The following is a 17,780-nucleotide window of genomic DNA, read 5'->3' as shown; positions in this document are numbered from 1 at the left end:
GACATGCTTTTCCAGTTCAAAATGTTGAAAGCATTTTTTTTTTTATTGAACAAATTATTAAATCCTACATGCAAAATTCTGAAAGCCTAAACTACATGTTAAAACAGCTGAACACGTCCTATTCACACTTTATCTCTGGATCTCTCGAACAACAACTAACAGTCTATTAATATAACTATGACCAGCAGACTAGTTTGGATGGACTTTCTTAGCTCTTGAAAATACTCTATACAAGAGCACTAGTAATTCATTCACTTTTATTTGTTCTTTTTTTTTTAAAATTATTATTAATTTTATTTTAATCACAAACACTATACAATCTGCATCGTAGGTGTTAAAACATGTATTTTCTTTAAAAAAGTTTAAGAAGTATTAAAACAGCTTCAACAGTGATAAAGTAGGCTTTATTCCAATTATTCGTGTTCAATTATTCAACACCAATCTTTACAGTCCCTAAATCTACGAAGACCTACTTCATTTGGACCTGTGCCATCTGCTCTACCAGGCAACTTCCCAAATTAAGAAATTCATTATTTTGCCCTTTAAAAATAAATTGTCGGAATTATTAATGAAGATGGCAGTGCTTTGACCCAGCCCACACGTTTCATAAATATGTTACAACTACACACAGCACACAGCTTCACAGTTCATGCGATAGGCAGTGTCTAAAAAATCAGTTACTAACTTCCAAAAACATTTAAATATCTACGGTATTTAAACACAGTGTTTTCTAGTTTCTCATAAGAAAAGTAAGCTGTAAACATTTTTACCTTTAGTTCATGCCTTGTTTGCTAGGTAATGTGGACTTTTTGTTGTTGGTTTTTTTTTTTGTTGTTCCCTTTTAAATGTACAACCATTGGTGGAATAAATCTGTGTTCCCAAAAATATTACATTCCATGAATAAAGCACAAGTCTATTATATAACCATGTGATACAGATACAGAAAATGAACTACTGTATTCAAAAACAGAAAAGTAAAGGTACTAAAACAGTCCATAGCTGTTAGAGCTGATGCTTTCAGAATACAGACCAACATTGTTACACTAAAAATGTTCAAAAATAAGGCCTCTGAAATAAATATTTCCATTCTTTAAAAAAAGATATAATAAAAATGTACATCACATGGTCAATGTAGGTATAAAAATCACTAAGTTAAACCATTCTGGATGATGTATCTGAAGTAAAATGGCCTAGGTTTTGCTTCTGCCGACGTCCTCTATTGTTTTTGGGGCATTTTCTGTTTAAAAAAAAAAAGAAAGAAAAAAAGTACAAATGCTTTAATATATACCATATAAATTTAAACCTAGCAATACTGAATTGACTTAACAGCAAAGAGTGTAGGACCTGTGCTGGCTGAGTAGACACTGCTGCTGTTTGGTACCTGGCTGATGGTTGGGGATCTATGTGAGACACTTGGTCACTCAGAAAGGAGTTCTGCTTGAGAACCAAACCAGCAAGGTGCTATGCCCTTCAACCGTGATCGACAAATACATGTACTATGGTGAATAGCTGCCTTGGCTTTACTTTTTACAACTTCATACTTAAAATCCAGGGGATGGTAAGACTGGATCAATCAGCCCTTGCAGTGCCGAACCTCCAGGTGCTCTGCTGCTTGCTGGAACTCCCCAGGAATTGGCTATCACTCATCCCTTTCCTGGGAATGGGTACACATCTAAGAAAGTATTCATAAAAAAGCCAGCAGTTCTGACAGGGAAAGCACTTAGTCAGCCCACCAGAGAGCGGGCAGTGCAAGATATAACACTATTTACAGCTGAACTGCAAGAAACAGCAACATGTCAACCTCTCTGGTTTCGGGGGGGGTGGGGGGGGGGGGGGGGGGGGGGAGTGGAAGGGGGGATAGGGAACCATATCTTCTATAAGATAACATCAAAGCTTGAATAACTCCATGAAGGTCTAACACAATAGCTGACCTTTAGAATATGTTTCAAGGCTGATCTCTTCTCATGGGTAGCTGTTCTGGGGATTCAGAGAGGTTGCAGGTGGTTTGCAAATTGAAATGAATGTGTATTTTGTGACAAAAACAGCAATAGGTATCTTTTTCATGGGTATTTGAGAGTACATGTTAACGCACATAGAAATTCAGAGGGGAAAAGATTTAAATATAGAAAAAGTATATAAGTACAATGTGTAATTTTTCACTGCTTTGGCATTTACCCACCTTGTTATGCACATGACAATTGCAACTATAATGGCAATCTGTACAGCTCCAATTATTGCTGCAATAAGGACATGCGTAAGCTTTTGTCTACTTGGGACAACGTAAAGAATACTAAAGTCTGTCTTTTCACAGTGCTGTCCAGTATATCCTGATTCACACCTGAAAAAGAAAAGGAACATTTAATGGAACATGTATTTTGACAGCAGTCCAGTCATTTTGTGGCTGAAAGAAGGAGTCCAAGACATGGGATGAAAAAGCCCAGTAGTCACAGCAGTGACAGCAGGAGAAAAACACCCTCATCAGTGCTATCACTGCTGCTGCAGCAGCACAGGACACGTCACTTTTTGAAGCCTAAAGTGAAATTTAGAGAGCACAAGAACACAAAAGAGCTGAGATTCTGCCTGTTCTGTGAATGAGCGGAGAGGCTTGGATGGTCACTGAGAAAGAGCTGGGGAGAAGGTGGAGGTGTGGTAGTGCTTGGGTTGAAGAAAGGCTTGGATTTCTGGAACAAGAGGAGAGGCAGAAAAGGTAGTCTCTTCTGTCCTGGATAGTGAGGGACCTGGTTTGGCAAAAGAAGTATCTGGGGTGGTTGTTAAGTTGGGGTAATACTGAGGAAGAATAAAGCAGCTAGATGAAACAAGTAAACAGACTAGATGAGACACGAAGCAGTATGCTCAAGGAACTCGGCAGCAATATCGAAACAAGCATGGAATATAGAGAACAAAGAAAAACCTTGAAAAAATAGGGAAAAAGGAAAATGCTTTTTCAAGCTGCAGCTTACTGGTGCGGAATCCTGCAAACACTATTGGACAAGATCAGCTTCAAAACCCCTCCCACCGTGTCTCCAAACCACAGTCTTTTCCAATTTTTCTCTTTACTACCAACCTCCTACCCTGAGCCACCAGGAATTTCAGGGTAAATGTGCTTCACAGAGGTCAGGTCATCTCCCTTGCTGATTGCTCAGAGAAATCAAGGAGACTCACTGCTGGCAGCTCATCAGATGACTCACACAATCCCCTCGGGGGAAACTGAGCTCCCCTGCAGGACGCTAATGGGAGAAAACCTGATAACCCATGACTGTTTGTGTGAGATTTCATGGAAGAAGCCATGAAAGTTGGCCAGAGGTGGGGATGAACAGCAGCAGAGAGAAGAGAAGCAGCTGCTCTGAATGGTATCTTGCCTGAGCAAACCAGCAACTAGCTCAATGAGAAATTCAGCAGAGGCTGCTCCCAATCAGTGACACGTATGCAGTGACAGTGAGGTTTGCCAGCAGTGAAGGTGGGAGCAACAGTGTGCCCTGGAGCACCTCGTGCTGCGAGAAGAGAGAGGCTGAAGCTCAAAAAGGAAAGGAAAAATCTACCCCAGCTACCCCAGGAGGAGCTGGAGCCTGCAGAACCAAGGGCTAATACATACACATCCCTGGGCAAGGGTTTTTATTCCATGCTCCTCTTGTCAGTCTGGGTGGAGAGAACTACTGAAATCCCTCAGCTTTCAGGTTAAAGTATGAATCAGTGAGTGCTTGTTTTAAAGGATTGCTAACAAGCACAGGAGTAACAAGTTCCTTGTACAGCTATCCTTTAAAACCAACTGATGTGAGCACATCATTAGGGATAACGGAATGATACAACTGGACTCCATCTCTACAGTAGGAAGCGGGAGAATTACTGCCATAGGCACAAAACCACTCCTTTTATAAACTGGATACAACACAGACTTGGTCTCATCCATCCAAAAGCTTTGTGCTAGGTTAGGTGTTAATTTTGTTTGGAGGGACAAAATGATTACTTCCTAGATCTTCCAGCAACTGCTTAGGTGGCTCCTAAACTCCCTTTGTGTGCAGGGATAACTGATTGGGTTTTCATGCTCATAGTCTTGTGACTCATACTTTCTCCAGCCATGAGCAGCTGTGTAAGATATTTACGTTCAGACATGAAGTAAGTTCCAGTAAGAGCAGAGCTATTAAAGAAAAGCCTCAGTATACTGTAAGTAAGCTTGGTAATGGCTAAAGACTGGAAAGGAATTGGGAGAAATGTGATAGCACACAAGAAGGAAGAGGAGAGGGAACACTGCTGATCATGCAAGAAGAAACAAGAAGAAAGTGGTCTTCTTGCAAGTGGATTGAATTCTTTGTGACTTTGCTTTTATTTTCGTTAAAGAAGATAACAGCCAAAATGCGATCAATGTGAGAATTGCTTTACAGCATGAGGCAAAACAAAACAAAGGAAGCACAAGTAATTCAAAAACATTTCCTCTGAAACACTGAAGTGGCAGGAAATTATTTCTGAGAACTGAATAGAGATTTAGGACTATTGAATTCCTGCAAAGCAGAAGTGTTTGTGCTAAGAACTGTGTTGGTAGTGTGGGTGAAGTAGCAGGCAATTGTTTAAGCTGCCTGGTAAATGGGCAGAACAGATTTTAAGGCATTCTGCTGCACTGATATAAAGGATGATATACAGAGGTCAGTGAGGATTCATCAGATTACGCTGATCAGCCAATTAATGGAGTTAGTAAAATGAAGATGAGATTTCTCTGCAGGTGATGAACTCTGCCTTCCTGATGCAGCCTGCCACACAACTGCACTGCACCAGGGAGGCAGCAGGAGGCAAATCAGATCCCAGATGTGCACAGGCTGCTGAACTGAATATTGTGCAATTTACTACTACAAAGCCTTTCTCCAATCCACCTGATGGCAGTTCTGGAGGGCTGCTGTACAGTGAGCATGGAGACTCATTGTTCTCAGTGGAAGCATGAGTCAAATTTGCTCTGAATAGGTATTTTCTGCAGTTTTGTAGGTCATCTGGTACATTTCATACGTGAGTATTTAAATAGCCAAGCCAGTCCACAGGAGATCTGGTGCTTCAGGCCGAGAACTGACAGTCAAAAGTTCTTGACTGGAACCCTGTGAGGTTTGTTGTGCTGTGCCAAGTGCTGAGACTATTTCAGCTTGAATAATCAACCGTTTAAATAAATAACTGATGGTAGTAATAGTAAATGTAATTATAAAATAGAATTTAAAGAGGCAGTATATTAATTAAATGCATGAAGATATTAATTATCTGTACTTTAGATTAACAATAAGTATTCAAATGATTGAATAGTAATTGAATTATAAATAAATAAATGACTATTTATAATAGTGCTATCCAGGAGAAAAATTCTGAGAAATTAAAAAAGTCAGTTCATTCAGAATGGTTTCTTTGAAACACTGCTAACTTGAATATTTTGTGGATAAATCTGTATTAAATTATAATAAACACAGCTCTGGATCAAAAGAACACTGTACAAATATTCCTGCCCTGTGCCCACCAAGACAATGTTGGGGATGCAACTAGATTCCCAAGAGAAACAAAAGCATGTTAGCTGGTTCTGGCCAAAGAAAAGATAAAAACAAATACAATCCTATCAGTTGAAAATAAGAAAGTGTCTCAGGTGGGTAAAGGAATAATACAAGCTTTCAAAGAATTAAGCCAACAACCATATTGGCTCTTCTTTTTGGGCTTCCTGCTCTCTGGTCAGTTTGGAAACCCTTACATATTGGCAGTGAAGAAATGCCTAAATATACTCACTTGATAAAGATCAAGGGAGAAGAGAAAGCATAAGATCTAATGGATTTATAGCTGAAGTTTCCAAAGCAAAGGATAAATAGCGAAGAGTTATAGCATCTGCAGCCACATTATTCTGGAAGTATAAATTCGCAAGATAAAATTCAGGAGCGAAAGCTCCAAACAAGTAAGGCGCTACATGTTATTAAGATGCAGCCTTTTTCTGAAATACATTTAAAAATGAGTTTTTAATTTTTAAAGAAAATTAGAGGTAGAATTTGGTGACATTTAGAGAAAAAAATACTTGGGAGCTAAGGAAATAAAAAGAAAAATTCACATTTCTTGGGCAACAATAGCTTAATACTGAGCTGTTAAATTATGCTGGGATACAGAATATTTTGCAATGTATGCTCTCTAGATAAAGCATATTTTTTTGAAATAGGCAATAAATATTTAAAATGACATTGATACTCCAGAGAATTTATGCCAAGAGCAATAAGATGTATAGATAACACAAGAACAGATCGAGAGGTCAATAGGGGAACTGCAGTCAGACAGAAAAACCATGCAAGGAACAGGCCTTGGTTTCTAGGTTTTGCTTTTCTCTTGACAAGGTCTAGCACCTGAAAATAAGGAGCCAACACTAAGGCCAGAGTCTTCAGAGGGATTCTGAATCACCTTGCACCTGAGCAGCTGAGCCCTTTATCTGAACACTGGCTTCTGCACAACTACTACAGCTGTGTGCTGCCCACAGCCCAGGCATGTGGCTTCTGTACCACTGCTTAGGTAACTGCAAATGGAAACATGCTGTAATTATGACTAGGGAGCATTTTGATTAAGCCTTGTGGCAATTTCAAGCATATTTTGGAGGCATTCAGGACTTACCGGCAGGAAGCCTTCTGAGTGGAATAAATGAATTCACATTTTCCATGTATACAGTAGCCATTAAAGCTTTCTGAACAAGGTATGTGGTTTCCAATGTAAATGTCTTCTCTTTGATCACTGGCGTCTTAAAAAAAAAGATACATAAAAAATTATAAATACTGTATGGTATTTATGAGAAAATCTCGAGCAAGAATAACTGAGAAATGCCCTTAAAAACTGATGGTGAATAAAGAAATGCAGAACAGTGAAGCAAAGGCTTAAGGGTGAAGTTTTAGAAACACCTGCAGTGATTTGTTAAGATGTATCACACTGAAAAATGATCCTCAGAGGTATCTTAAAATTCTTTTTACATCATGTTACTTGAAAGGAGAAAAGTATTTGTGATAGGAACAGCCAAGTGAGGGAAGATCAGCAGAAGTTTTGTCAGTGTCATTGTAGCAGAGAGCTAACACATAGGTACATAAAGCCCACTCCCATGTCTAAACAGAAGAAAAAGACCTGAAGGGTTGGAAAGAATCTAAAGCACATTTTATGCTTACTGGGTAGAAAATTCTGTTCTGACTGGTATCACCAGTCATTACAGCTGAAATCAAAGACATTGCAACAGCTGTCTTTCTAGGGAAATTCTTTTTCAGACTAGGAACCTCAAAATACTGCAATAAGCTTAAAATACTCATCCCTTTTGAAAGTGTAATGATTCTGGCTGGAATTGAGTTAACTCTTTCTTCATCACAGGCCCTATAGCTCGGTGTTTTCAATTTATGGCTGAAACAGTGTTGATAACACGCTGGTGTTGGCTATTGCTGAAGGAAGCTTGCAAGGCCAAAAGGCTTTCTCTTTGTCCTAGTCTTCCCTCCATTCCCCTTGAGTAATCCAGAGGTGTTCAAGAGCCTTGGAAGGGACATAGCCAGGACAACTGTCCCAAACTGTCCAAAAGGATATTCTGTACCATACGATTTCATACTCAGCAAAAGAACTAGGGGTTTTGGTCTTCCCAAAGTGGCATTTGTTCAGAGACTGGTGGCACTGGTTAGCTTGTGGGAGATAGTGAGTGATGGCCTTTGTATTACTTGCTTTATTATTTTTTTCTCCTTCATTTATTAAACTATGTTTACCTTGAGCGATGAATTTTTCCTGACTTTTGCTCTTCCAGTTCTATCCCCTATCCTCTTGAGGGAAAAGAGTAGGTGAGTGAGCAGCTGGTGGGTGCTCAGCTGCTGGACAAAGCATACCAGCAGAGGAAGGCAGCCCCTTCTGCCCCAAGACCTGCTGCATCTGTCACTAATGAAAGCTGCATAAATTTTAAACCATTTCCCCCAAAAATTGTTCTGTAAAGAAGTCCTAAATACAGAAGTTGGTCTTTTGTAATGAACTTCTCTAACGTGCAGGGATCAAAAGATGTGGTTGTAATTGTGGAGTTATGTTCATTTCCAGGCAATAGACCATAGTGTAACAAATACAAGATTATAATGAACTGCAGGTGCAAAGCAAAAAGGGACTGTGAAGAAGAACTCTCTTACACAATCGCTGATATTTCAAATAACACCAAAAAGAATGAGAATATATTCATACAGGAAAAAAAAGAAAGAAAGAAAGGCATGCTGCTGTTTTGGGTGTCCCTTGAACATTTTCTGGAATATTCAGGAAAAATTATCTAAACATTAGGGGCTTCACATGTAAGGAAGCCTATTGGTTCAGGCTGTTCTTCAAAGATACAGAAGCCTTGACACAAGTGAAAGACATTGGCTAATACCAACAATACATCTGATGCTGCCCTGTTGGAATGGACTAAATGGTGGTATGTCCAAGAGGAGGAAATTGGGTCATCCCAAAACTGTTGCCTCCCTCCTCCTCCAAGCAGTTAATTACTGTACTATCTGTCGCAATCAGAGACTAGTAATAAGCTACATACAATTACATTAGTCTGTCCAGATGGCTGTGCTGTGCCTGTTCTTAATGTATATATGAATGCAGAAAGTGGGGCCCAGTGACAGATGCGTCCCCTGGAAGGCGGCCAGGTAGCCACAACCACTCAAGTCACAGGCACAATGTATGCTGAGCAAAGAGATGATGTTAAACGTGGGCAGTGATTCCTACTGTAAAATGGGCATTTATCCATCCATTGATGGGAATCAATTTCTAATGTGAGAGGCCAGACAGACTTCTTCTAAGTGAGAGATTTAACTGGTGTAGAAGAAGTGATCAGGTAAAAAAAAAAATTCAGATGTTTTACCATAAGGAAGAGGCCTGCACAGCAACTGAAACTGATGTCCATCTCAGCAGGACAAAAACAGAGGTCCAGCTGCATCAGTGAAGAGTGATCTTTCTGATTTAATTTTAGGTAGATACTCTAGGTACTGCAGGAGGAGACCATCCTGGCAATGGTGCTAAGGACTGAGAGATACTATACATTCAGAGGAGAGGGTTTAATAAGAGTAATGCACAGGACTCAAAAGTAAAAGCAAACAGATAGAAGTACGGCCTGTTCTCTTCTAGAGGAAAAAGTCCTTCATAGTAATTCACTTCAGGATTTCGCTGTCTAAAAGACTTGACTACCACATAAAAAAATTTAAAACTATTTTTTAGCACAACATACTCCCTTCATGCACATCATTTGCTGAACTTGAACTGCACAAACTATATATTTAATCATAATTATTATATACAGCGCTCTTCCCACTTACTTGATTTCAAGGACAATTTATTTGCTAGGAATAAAAGACTGTAACTTCTTCCAAATAGGGACCAAAAGTGGTGTTTTATCAATCACATAATAAGATTTATATTGCATTTTGTCCCTTTTATGCCTCCACAATATAAGTGAATATTGACATTACATCATTCCAATTGGCACTTAAAAGGAGTGAAAATAAAAGAATTTGTGAAAAAGGAAAAAAGCACAGGGCTTTTTGGCAATGAATGAGTTTTCAAGAAGAACACAGAGAATGTCTGAAGGCATGGTTGAATGCTTTTATTCTGGGTGATGATGGGAGTGCAAAACAAGTATAATGACAGAAAAAAATTAAAGGTCAGCACTAACAGAGAAGGTAAAACTGCTATTATTTTTTAGAGAAGAGGAGGCAAGGTTAGCACCTATGCAGATCTGCTCTTTGGCAATAACTTCAGAAAGCCAGGTGTTTTTTCTGGACAGCAACACTTTGAGCAAGAGCCATGAAATGCAGAAGCGCATTTGTTTTGAGAAAAAACAAGGTGCTGACACATAAAATAATTGAGCAGAAAGTGAAACTCTATCTTCTTTTGTTTATACTAAGGAATTAATTCATATAGGTGAAACATTTGCATAAAAGATATTAAAATGACCAAACAAATACAGAATCTGCATTTTTTTGCAGACGTTTTCCAAAAGATGGGGTCACAGGGGACTTGTGTCATTTCATCAGGTATCTCACAGCCTGGTTTCTTGCAGTAAAGGCGTTTTCACAGGACTTGGCAAGGGTCTAATCCTGTGACTATTGAGTAGGGGTGGTGAGCAGCTGAGCATCTTAGAGGAATACAGCAAGGCAAAATTCACAAATCCTGCACATCTACTTCATGCCAGCCTTACAAATGACAGTGCTGCAAGAAAGAAGCTGTTCAATGGTCTGTCTTGGCTACAGAATCAAAGATGTAAGGCAGATGAGAAAGGACCTGCATGCTGTCTTTTCTCATCTTGTGAAACTATAACCAAACAGCACAAAGCCAGCACGGTACCTTTCACCTCTGGCCGATACTGCATGCCGTCGTCTTTCTTTCCAACTGCGTTTGTGTCATCTGCTTCTAGATGATAAATACATGCATGGATAGCTATTAGGAAGGGCTTAATTCCAGGCCACTGCATACACATCATTGAGAATAACAGTCAAAGAAAAAAGCACAGTACAAGCGGACACAGTCTCACTTTCTTCCTCCTGTCCAACCATGGCAGGAGAATGTAGAGTCAATAATCCCAGATTCTAGCCTAACACAGGGCACACCTCAAGCTGTAGGTTTTGAACTTGAATCTCTTCCATTGTATGGGCCTAGGTTATTTTGGTTGATATATATGTTCTTTTTGGAACCATTCAAATTACAGATTTAAATGTAACCAGCAAAGGGATGGTGGAAAGCTGTTATTACAACAGGAAGGTCCTAAGTGTAGTTCACCTGGTACCTGACTGAACCCAAAACCCCAAAACTGAACAGTCCTCCATATGATCAAGAGCACACATGGCAGTAGTCTGAGGGTTTTGGTGCACCTTTCCAGCACTGGAAAAGGGAATGGATAAATGACAATGCAATTGAGGCTCAACTTTACTCACCTTGCAATTACATTTTACAGCCTCCAGTACCAACAGTGAGCATTTCCCACATACCAGTATTCCCTTTTCTCTCCTGCTTCTAACAATACCCTCATATAAGGCTATTGCTTACATTCTCCTGTAACCTTTCGTTGTTTTTTCAGGTAATAGCAGTCAAAGAAAGAAAACAGAAACATACCACATCATATATACGTAGTGTAAACATACATCTATGTGTGGGAAACTAAAATACAGGTGGGGAGTTCTCTGATAGCGAGGAAAACTAAAATACAGTTCACTGATAGCTGGATCAGTCAATTCTAATTAAAAATGGAAAAGCTTTACCAAGCCTATTTATGTCAGAATTTACATTTGTTGAAGAAATAAAATTAAACCCACCTGAGCAATGTCCAAGATGCCTGATGTCGATCTGCTCTTGCCTCAGACAGGACGCTTCTCTAACAAAGCAGGGGTTGTTATAAGAACTTCCGTCAGAAGCACAGACGGGATTAAAACTGTATCCACTGCAGTCTATATTGCATACACACCTGGAAATTGAAACGACCAAATTGACAGCCAGCAAGCAAAGAGTAAGTAATGTTGAGTCTTGAGTAAACAATAGCTAATATGTTAATACTAGCCTCCTTCATCCAGGAGAAGAGCGTGTAGCAAGACAATGCTGAAGAATTTGCTGAGGCCTCAGGTTTCCAAGCAGAGGTTACAGAATCATGAATAAGTACCTCACTGTGCTTTTTAAAAATGTATTGATGTTTCTGGTTTTACTATAACAACAGTCTTGTTGATTAACAACAAAAAATGATCACACATTGCTAGGAAGATTCACGACATGAATAAAAATATTTTTGTTGTTTTTCTCAAGTGTGAACAAAAGCAGATGAATATTCTGCTTTTTGGGGGGTGTCAGGATCCCTGAGGAGGAGCAAGAACAGGACTTCCATTTCTGTTAAGCATTTAAAAGAATTTTTTGAATTTCAGGGGCTGAACATAATCAATATACTTGGTCAGCTGTGATTTCAACAAGCTATTCATTCATACCTTTGAAAGTTAACGATGCATTTATTATATTTTATTTAAAACAGGATTATGTGATCTATTTCATGTTACCTCCAAGTAACGCTTTACCTGTTCTAGATACAGCATTTTCCATATCATTTGCAAGAAGAGATCATAAACAAAAGTCAGGAAAAAGACCTATTGTGTAGCTGGCTCCTATTGACCCAAACGTAGGGGAGACAAAGACTTGTCTATGGCTGTGACTTACTCATTTTTTTGTTAGGCAGTTCCGCTGCTCCCCCCCCAAAAGTTCTTAAATTCGGCATGTGTAAATGACACTAGAAAACTTCCGACTTTCCGACCTCCAACCTCTTACTTATTTCAGTCAATATACTACTTTTTATCTGGATCTCTCTCTTTTTTTTTTTAATATCTTTTACATCACTCTGCAAGGTCCACAGACACAAGGAGTGTGGCGGCAGGATGGAGGAGGCAGTGGTGCTGTGAGAGCAGGATAGAGGTGAGAGCTCTGCATCCTCTTAGGAGGACACACTGTCCTCTCACCAGAAACCTCTACACAGGGGACACATGGTCTGTCTGACTGCTGTTAGCTTAATCTTGACTCATTCTTGTAAGACATGGGGTGGAAAAAAAACCACACGCTATCTACTTGTCAGGATTTTTATGTTCTTTCCAGCTGTTCCAGATACAATTAAATGATTAAATAAACGTGCGCGTGTGCCTCAAGTCAGTAACAAATTTTGCAGAAGAACCCAATTCCACACTTTTTCTCTTCTCTCTTTCCATGAGCATATTTTGTTACTTTCATTACTTTTGGCTTTAAAGCTACTGCATTTCCCAGTAATATTTCAAACTGTGAACTTCAGGTTATTGCTAGACAAATGAGCATCTCTAGCACAAACAAATTTTATGTGCACCTACAGACAGTTAAAAACTGCCCCAGTAATGAGGCTCTACACATCTTAGGGAGCTACCTCAAAGTTGTCTTGAAGCCCCTAAATATCAATGGCATTAACATGTTGCACTTTTTCTCCTACTACAAATGGGAACTCAGCATGGTTATAAACCTTAGACCTCGGAAAGGAAGAACTATTTTGTTTACATGCTCCCACATGACTTTAAGCTCAATAAGCCTAATGAGAGGTTTATTAGGATTTACTACATGCAAATAAAAGGCTCACAGCTCAGCAGTTGTGTGCATTTATTGAACCAAACTAACAGAGAGCTAGTCCTCATTTGTGTGGCACTGGCTATGTGCTTACTGATCTCTTCCCTCAGCCATCAGGAATCTCCTCTGCACCTGCGTGCCCATCCTTGCCACATTTATTTATATCTCCAGGCAAATTCCATCTCTGTTTCTATGCCCAAACAGCTCCACTTCTGTCTACAGTCATCATCTAAAGTCTGCAGCACCACAATTACGGTTAGTTCTCATTGTTCCTGGTGACAAATAAGGTGACTTTTGAAAATCATTTTTCCTTTCTCGTGTTACAAATTAGAGTTGGAACTGCTTGGAAACTGCTAAAATTTTCAAGCTTTGTTGTGTTTAGACTTAACACCTTGTGTAAATGCATACTTACTTCAGACTGAAAAATGCTTGTTCTGGGGATAGTTGTGAATTCCCGTCTTTTTATTATCAGATTACTGATAAACACTCCCATTCTTAACTCCAACCATGTAGCTAACATACAAAATTTTCTTTTCAACATTTAAAATTCTTATCTAGATATAGGGAAAGAGAAAAATAATAAAAAAAACCCAACAAAACAAAACAGAGCTCAGCGCTGACCTCCGCTCCCTGTGAGGAGCTGCAGCCGCCATGAGGCCTCCCCTCAGCTCCTCCACTCTGGGCTGAACTAACCCAGGGACCTCAACTGCTCCTCATACCTCTTGCCCTCAAGACCCTTCCTCATCTTTGTAGCCCTCCTTTGTATGCTAACAGTTTTATGTCCGTCTTATATTGTGGCAGCCAGACTTGCACACAGTGCTTGTGGTGAGGCTGCACAGTGCAGAGCAGAGCGGCACAATCCCTTCCCTTTGCTGCACAGCTATGCCATAGTGTCATTGGGTAGGTCTTAACTACCCTCCTCTGTGAGGAGGCTGGGCAGAAGGTGGTGGTAGTTCTTTCCCTGATGCTTTTTGCTATTACCAACCATTGCTAGCCAAGCTGCTTGGCAAATCCAGCTGAGGTCCCAGGGCACCTCCAGCACGGGCATGCCTGATCCAGGATCTGCCCCTGCTTCCAGGATCATCCCATCCTCCTTCCAGGCCTCCTTCTCCTTTCCAAGACCACTTCCTTTTTGGACTCCCTTCTATCCAGAGCCCAAGCTGCTGGTTTCCCAGTGTACACTGTCAGCAGGAATGAATGCACCAACAGCTTCCTAATTGCTGACCCCACCTCATGTCTCTTTATTAATTGGAGAACTCAGGACATGACACTTCCAGTTAGCCTGTATTACTCAAATTTACAAGCAGTCCATGCTGTTTGCAGCTAGCAAGTAGCTAGCTTCTGCTCAAGAGTTCAGAAGTTTCAGACATTCACTCACACACACACAATTATCTGCCTGAGGCTGTTAGCTGCTGCTTCACCTATGTCTGTGAGGCAAAATGGTAACTCAAACCTTCACCTGGCAGTTTAGTTATTTGTATAGATGCTTTGACAGAGCCATCTGGCATGTAAAAGTAGGCAATTTAAATATACTGCTGGATAGTGAAGGCGGCTGATATACTACAAAAATTAAGATTATTGTGCTTCATTATTCAAAAGCAAAAGTCTGAAGCCTTTCAGAGGGCTGAAACAGAGTGAGTTAAGGCTTTGGCTGGGGCACAATGGAATGAAGAGAGGAGGACCTCTGTGGATGCAGCAGGGTGGCAGAGAGGGAGCCAGAAGCACATATTAGCAAAATGTATGCACGGTACTCTGGGCTGGGCATCAGACAGAGATGAGTGATTTGATTGCATGCCCTCCTGCCCCAGCCCAGGAGAGGTGAGTGTGCATGGGAACAAAAAAGAGGAGGTAGAAACATAATGAAAAAATGTTGTCACATTTGATATTAAGTTGCACAGCCTGTAGTATCCATGATACTGCCTCATCTGCTACCCTCCTGCCTTTTGCTAACATGCAGTGTGTAAGCAAAGTAGCTGAGGCTTATGAAGTAGCTGAGCCCTGTGAACTGGGCTTAAGGGAGTGGACTTCCCAGTGAAGCTGAAATATGCTTTTGGTAGAAAACATGAAACAAAAAACTGTTTTTAAATGCTCGGTGTTTGCTAAGGAAGGTAAAACCATGGGAGAATGAATTGCTGCTCTGATGCTGTATATCAAAAAAACAAAGCTGGCAGCTGAATTCCTGAGAGAGGACAGGCTCGCTACCACTGTCTGAAACCTAAAAGCAGCTCAGGAAAGTAATGCAAGATTCCCAAATGAGCCTTCTGTGAAATACAGAAAACATGCTACATCCTGAAGTCAGAGAGCTACAGAGGGCAGGACAGTAGCTTGATGCTGTAGCAAGGACAGAAAATCCAACTGCCTAAGGGGAACTGACCACAGCTACTGGCTGGACTCCTAAAGTCAGGCAGATGTCAAAGACTAGGACAACTAAACACAGCCTGTCAGTAGGTGTAAATTATACACCTTGCTGATTTCAGCCCTTATTTTGTTACTTCAGGCAGTGGCTTCCTGCTTTTGATTTTAACACTTGGTGCTTCAGAAGCTCTCTTTGCTTTTCAGTCTCCCAAATGGCAATGCACAGCGTGACCCTTCCTCCCCTTCATTTTCCAGGAAAACAGCAGTGCAATGCTGTTTAGTGAGAAAATACATGCCTTAGCCTCTTGCCTCCTTGCCTAGGACATCTGAAATTTAAAAAAAATAAAATACAATTCCACGTGAGCTCATCCCTGCCATGAAATGTTAGATGGTACAGTTAAATTACAGGGGAATGATTTGCAATGGAACATAATTTTATAAAGCAGGAAGCACTGGAAAGCCTATATCAGTAAGGTTTAGGTTAAGATATTAACCTATATAAAAAAGGTATTTCAAACAGAATTTTCCACCTTATTGCTACTCATTTAAAATATGTATTAAAGTACTATTATGCATCTATTGAGACAGCATCACAGCTTTGATTCTAGCTTTTCATACTTTTAACTGATTTTTAGATAAAATTTTCATTCTATTCTTTATGGGAAAGAACAGGAGCAAGATGCACTCTCAGCCTCAATTATAAGGTGTGCTTTGTGCATGTGCCTCTGTTAAGCAAGTAGCTGCACACTGAAATTACAGAGTACCAAAACGGATGTTTTAAGAAAAAAAAGAACAGTGCCTATCACATAATACTTTTTGTAATAATAGAAAATTGCTCACATATGGAAACTCAATCCTTAAATGTGAAATTAACCACAACTGCTTAGACGCTGCTGTTTCAACCCCTCAGTATATTTTCATAAATGTTAAAGGTTGGTCCAAGTCTAGATGACTGGCACAATCCTAGCTGCCCTATGAGGATGTCAGTCAAAAATAACTGCAGAACAATATCTTGCTTATATGCTTCTAGTGTGGAAAACCTGATGTTAAAACAGCTTTCAAGGTGAAAATAGCCAGGAAATGGAACGACAGGACAACTGCGGCTGAAGTGAACTCCCAGTCTCCAATGCAGAGCCAGTGACACTACTGGGGTCACATGTGACAGGGCTCAAAGATGGGCAGCAGAGAGGTTTGAGTCCTGTCTCTTAGGCAAGTGCCACACTGACAGGTATGCTTATTCCTTGCAAGTGATCCCACAAGGGACTCAGGAAGGCTCTTGGGAAAGAAAATCCCAAATTTTAACAAAGAATAATTATTCAAAAATGATTTTATCAAAAGCTTCCAAAAATGTTAAAGTGCTTTTATATACCGTGGTAGCTTTCTCCTGGCTCTTAGTTATTCCTGCGGTATGGAGTAACTTCCAGGAACAGCTGTCTAAAGTCCAGCAGTGGTCCAAGCATAAATTACTGATGCCAAGCTGATAAAAGTGAGTGCACAGAAAAGTGTGCATCAAAAATAATAAAAAAAATACTCTACATAAAAAGGCTTCTCTGTTCCCTCAGTTGATTTTTTCAAAACATCGGTCTTACCTTAGACTCACCAAAGCTGTGCCTTGTTGAGTAAATTGATCATCACATGCCAGCACAGGTTGAGATAACGGCAAAATTTTTGACCTACTGTTAATTCTGGGTGTTTTGCCACCATCACCTGGAGGATTCCACAGCTCAAGGCCCACTGCTGCTCTGCTGTTGGCTTTTGCATGTGAATACCAAACATGATCCTGCTTGGTGCTCATAAGGAAAACAAAAGACTACCAACTGGTGCCTTCCACCTGACACGTGGCTGCTCAGTGCAGCTTTCAGAAGAAGGAAGTTAGTCACTTAAAGAGCAACCACTTAACATACATTTGTACTAAGGATTATTTAAAAGTGTTTGATGCTTCATACCAGAAAGAAATGAATGAGTGCTTCCAGTTTTTGCTGTAACAGCTTGCTATAAAAGTCATACTGGGATAAAAAGAGTACGAGCACAACAAGAGTTTATTTGAGACCCTTTCTAGTGGTTTTTAACCAAGAGGCTTTAAACAGGTATTTAATTCTCTAAGTTGATATCTTGCTGGAGATGGTTACTAATTAGTGTCTCTCAATTTAGGCCCGGAAAGTCAACAGGATGTATCCAGATGTTTTCATGATGCAGTAGGGTATACACAAAGAAACTGAATTTTGTCACTTGTCATCAGAAAGCTGATGTCCTAAGAAAGAAGATGATGAAAGAAGATGAAGAAAGAAGATTCTGCTTTCCAGAATCAAATAGAAGTTAAGTTTTCTTGTGAAAATCTG

The 17,780-nt window shown here is 40.0% G+C and overlaps 1 protein-coding gene across 1 annotated transcript in view; it reads right to left on the bottom strand.

Annotated features, from left to right (window-relative positions):
* The window catches only part of TMEFF1 (transmembrane protein with EGF like and two follistatin like domains 1), a 122,809-nt gene continuing 105,036 nt past the window's right edge, over positions 8–17,780 (bottom strand). Inside the window, exons 6-10 of the mRNA XM_021386390.1 lie at positions 11,283–11,431; positions 10,318–10,383; positions 6,607–6,730; positions 2,180–2,338; positions 8–1,237 (exon numbers count right to left, since the gene is read on the bottom strand). Coding sequence (XP_021242065.1) covers positions 1,153–1,237; positions 2,180–2,338; positions 6,607–6,730; positions 10,318–10,383; positions 11,283–11,431 — 583 coding nt within the window. The 3' untranslated portion in view covers positions 8–1,152. The remainder of the gene's footprint in view (positions 1,238–2,179; positions 2,339–6,606; positions 6,731–10,317; positions 10,384–11,282; positions 11,432–17,780) is intronic.

Source organism: Numida meleagris, chromosome 2, assembly GCF_002078875.1.
Source record: "Numida meleagris isolate 19003 breed g44 Domestic line chromosome 2, NumMel1.0, whole genome shotgun sequence".
NCBI classification, from domain to species: Eukaryota; Metazoa; Chordata; class Aves; order Galliformes; family Numididae; genus Numida; species Numida meleagris.
The sequence above is the reverse complement of the archived record's forward strand: the minus strand, read 5'-3'. Positions and strand labels throughout refer to the sequence as shown.